We start from the raw sequence: 3,947 nt of genomic DNA, 5'->3' as shown, positions 1-3,947 counted from the left end.
TTTGAGGGAAATATTTTTTTTTTTATCAGTTGTTTAAAATATCAATTCCAAATTTTTAGTTTAGTCATTAGTTTTGGAGTGAAATTGGACTTTTTGAAGTGAAAGTGTAATCTTTAACCTTATTCTTTTTTGAAACATTTATTTGAAAAAATTTGGAGAAGATAGTTTTGGGCTATGCCTGTTGTCTTCTCCCAATCATATTATATTTATTATAATTATGGTTTGTAATTGTCAATGAAATGAATAATAAATAAATTAGAGACAATGATAACTTTTAAGGTAGGCGCACACAGATCTTCATCGGACGGACGGCACGCATCGGACGGATCGAATGGCGTGAATTTCTATCCCCTACTTGTATAAGCCAGTTCTTCCTCTATATATCATTGACAGATTATAGATGATGTGATTTGTTGGCAGGGCGATGAACGCAGTTACGCCGAAGTCATCTCCGCTGCCGACGCGCAAAGTGGAGGTGGAGGTGATCATCCCGCCCAACATCAACGACCAACTCAACCGATGGCGGCCACCGAAGACGATGACTACGCCGACTACCGCAACTCGCTGCTCGTGTCGCCGATCAAGGGGCCCGGCGGCGGCGGCGGCGGCGGCCGACACTACAAACGCAAACGGCGCCACACCAAGAGCTTCTCGGCCAGCGATGAGGCGGGGTGAGTTCAGTGTTTTGTATCTTGTGTGGTGATACTGTATCATGTGTGGTGATACTGTATCATGTGTGGTGATACTGTATCATGTGTGGTGATACTGTATCATGTGCGGTGATACTGTATCATGTGTGGTGATACTGTATCATGTGCGGTGATCTGTATCATGTGTGGTGTACTGTATCTGTGTGGTGATACTGTATCATGGGCGTGATACTGTATCATGTGTGGTGATACTGTATCATGTGTGGTGATACTGTATCATGTGCGGTGATACTGTATCATATCGTGTGATACTGTATCATATGTGGTGATACTGTATCATGTGCGGTGATTCTACAAGATTCAGAATTCGCTAATTTGATGACATATAATTGTTCCTCTCGTTAAGTACTATCATTCTTGAGAGTATGAGCGACTTCAATTTTTGATAATTTTGCAAAAGTCCATGATGAAAAATGCAAATCTCCTAGATTTGATTGATATCAGGGCTATGGATAAAAAACCTAACAAGTATTGACTTGTTAGAGACCTAACAAGCTATTGACCTAACAAGTGTTGTGTTTAATATGAGACTTTCGCTACAATACAGGGTGAGTTATGAAGCTGCAAACATAAAATCTTCCCTCCATTCACAGATCAGAGAAATCACTCATCTTCAAATGCTTATAACTCAAGAATAGAACGAATTTCGCCAATGTGATGACATATTATTGTTCCTCTCTATCATATTGTGCTGATACTGTATCATACAGTGGTAACATGTTTGATACTATATCATTTATGGTGATACGCAATGGTAAAGCCACGTTATGTTGCAAATGTGAGTGTTAACTGAAGCCGATAGTCCTAGTAGTTGTTTTTGTGGGAGCATGTGACACTGGTATCTCTCATACTGTGCCCTCTTACACTCTTACACTCCCAACAACCACTAATAATAGACATGTATAGGGTGTCTATTTGCAAATTGAGTGTTAACTGAAGCCGATAGTCCTAGTAGTTGTTTTTGGTGAAGCTATGTGACGCTGGTAGTCTCTCATACTGTGCCCTTCTTACACTCTTACACTCCCAACAACACACTAATAATAGACAGTGTATAGGGTGTCTATGTTGCAAATGTGAGTGTTAACTGAAGCCGATAGTCCTAGTAGTTGTTTTTGGTGAAGCTATGTGACGCTGGTAGTCTCTCATACTGTGGCCCTTCTTACACTCTTACACTCCCAACAACCCACTAAAATAGACAGTGTATAGGGTGTCTATGTTGCAAATGTGAGTGTTAACTGAAGCCGATAGTCCTAGTAGTTGTTTTTGGTGAAGCCTATGTGACGCTGGTAGTCTCTCATACTGTGCCCTTCTCAACTCTTACAATCCCAAACATATTGATTATACCGTGTAGATTACAAATGAAATAGACAACTTCAATAGCCTGTACAAAATTAAACTGGTGTATTTCAACATAGTAAGTGATATAGGTTTGTAGGGAATTTCTTAAAGTTATGTTGGTAGAACTGTTGCTGGCTATTGTTGGCTGCTCCGTGTTACAACAGCCAGTTTAGTTTAGCAATATGGCCGCTACTCAAGTGGAGAAAGCTTATTGTGTTCTTGAATTACCAAAACAAACTCTGTTACTGTTGTGCAGCGTCACTTCAGAACAAAATACGGTAAACCACCACCAACAAGGCAATCAATTTATGACTGGTTGAACGTTTTGAAGCAGTGGATGTGTGTGTAAGAAGAAGAGTCTGGAAGACCTTCTGTTACAGAATAAAAAATTGATAGTGTTCGTGATGTTTTTGTACGAAGTCCAGGAAAATCGACTAGATCAGCGAGTTTAGAATTGCAAATTCCTCAACCTACTGTGTGGAAAATTCTGCGGAAACGTTTGAAAATGACACCTTATAAATTGCATTTAGTACAAAGTTTAAATGACAATGATAAAGTTGTACGTAAAATTTTTGTCAAGAGATGCAACATTGTCTTGAAAATGACGACACATTGTTTAATGGCCTAATTTTCAGTGATGAATGCACTTTTCACCTTAGTGGAAAAGTTAACAGACATAATGTACGAGTATGGGGAACAGAAAACCCAAGAGAGACCTGTACAGCATATACGCGATTCTCCCAAAGTGAACGTGTTTTGCGCTTATCTTGTGAAAAGGTTTACGGGCCTTTCTTCTTCCAAGAACCATCAGTAACCGGAAGAATTATCTGGAACATTTAACCGAATGGTTAATGCCTCAACTCCATGAAGATAGTTGTAACTTCATTTGTACAAGATGGAGCTCCGCCTCACTGGTACTCAGACATCAGAGGGTATCTGGATGAACATCTTCCTAGACGATGGATCGGCCGTGCAAGTGAGAAAACGTTGTGTTACAGCCGTGGCCACCTCGTAGTCCGGACCTAACGCCCTGCGACTTCTTCTTGTGGGGCTATGTAAAAGACAGAGTTTTCGTACCACCGCTTCCTGTTGATATCGATGATCTTAAACAACGAATCACAAATGCTCTTGCTACAGTTAACCGTGAGATGCTTAGTCGTGTGTGGTCAGAATTTGACTACCGTGTTGATATCTGTCGTGTTGCAAATGGTGCACACATTGAACATCTGTAAATTTTCAATAAAAACTTCAAGAATTCTTCTATGTAATCATGTAAGTAAGTATGTCTTGGTTCAACACCAAGAGTCGAATGCGCGCGCGCGCGCAGTAGCAAGGCAAGCAGACTTAAGCCTTCTTCTCGGTCTTTTTCGGCAAGAGATAAAGTAATGATCTAAACTTTTAATAATAAATTCTCTACAAGCTATTCAAACTGTCGATTCCATTGTAATCACCCGGTATAGTGTTTTGTGAATAATTTTGTGATTATTTGTTTAATTTTAGATCGGCTGCAGCAGTGGGTAGTGGAGGCGTGGAAGCTGTGGATGGTGGTTCGGAACCCACCTCAACCTCTGAGGCTAACATGCAAACGTGGAGCAGGCCAGCATGAGTAGGCGAAGAGCCAACCTGAAACCGTTGGAGTTGGCCAAGGAGAAGGACAGCTCTGGTCAGTTGCTACAGTTATGTATAGTGAGGTCCACGTTTATATGGCAGTAATGATTAACATTGGTGTTGCTATCCTTGTCTATCATTCTACAAAGCAGATAGCAAATGTTTCAAATTATAGTTTGTGTATCAGTTGAGATGATACTGTATCATATTGTGTGGATACTGTATCATGCTGTGTTTGTTCTTGTTCCATAGTGAGGTCCACGTTATAATGGCAGTAATTGATTAACATTG

General features: G+C 40.4%; 1 protein-coding gene across 1 annotated transcript; it reads left to right on the top strand.

The window, feature by feature from the left end:
- Window positions 1-420: 420 nt before the first annotated feature.
- On the top strand, window positions 421-3,701 carry LOC120349038 (the record flags this gene model as incomplete). The annotated part of the gene is made up of 2 exons (XM_039418982.1): window positions 421-671; window positions 3,549-3,701. Coding segments are annotated over 2 exons (357 nt in total), but the record flags the coding sequence as incomplete, so codon positions are not given.
- Between the last annotated feature and the right edge of the window lie 246 nt (window positions 3,702-3,947).

The sequence above is a fragment of the Nilaparvata lugens genome, unplaced genomic scaffold, assembly GCF_014356525.2.
Source record: "Nilaparvata lugens isolate BPH unplaced genomic scaffold, ASM1435652v1 scaffold8006, whole genome shotgun sequence".
NCBI lineage: Eukaryota > Metazoa > Arthropoda > Insecta > Hemiptera > Delphacidae > Nilaparvata > Nilaparvata lugens.
Note: the sequence above shows the minus strand (reverse complement) of the source record. Positions and strands in the feature narration are given on the sequence as shown.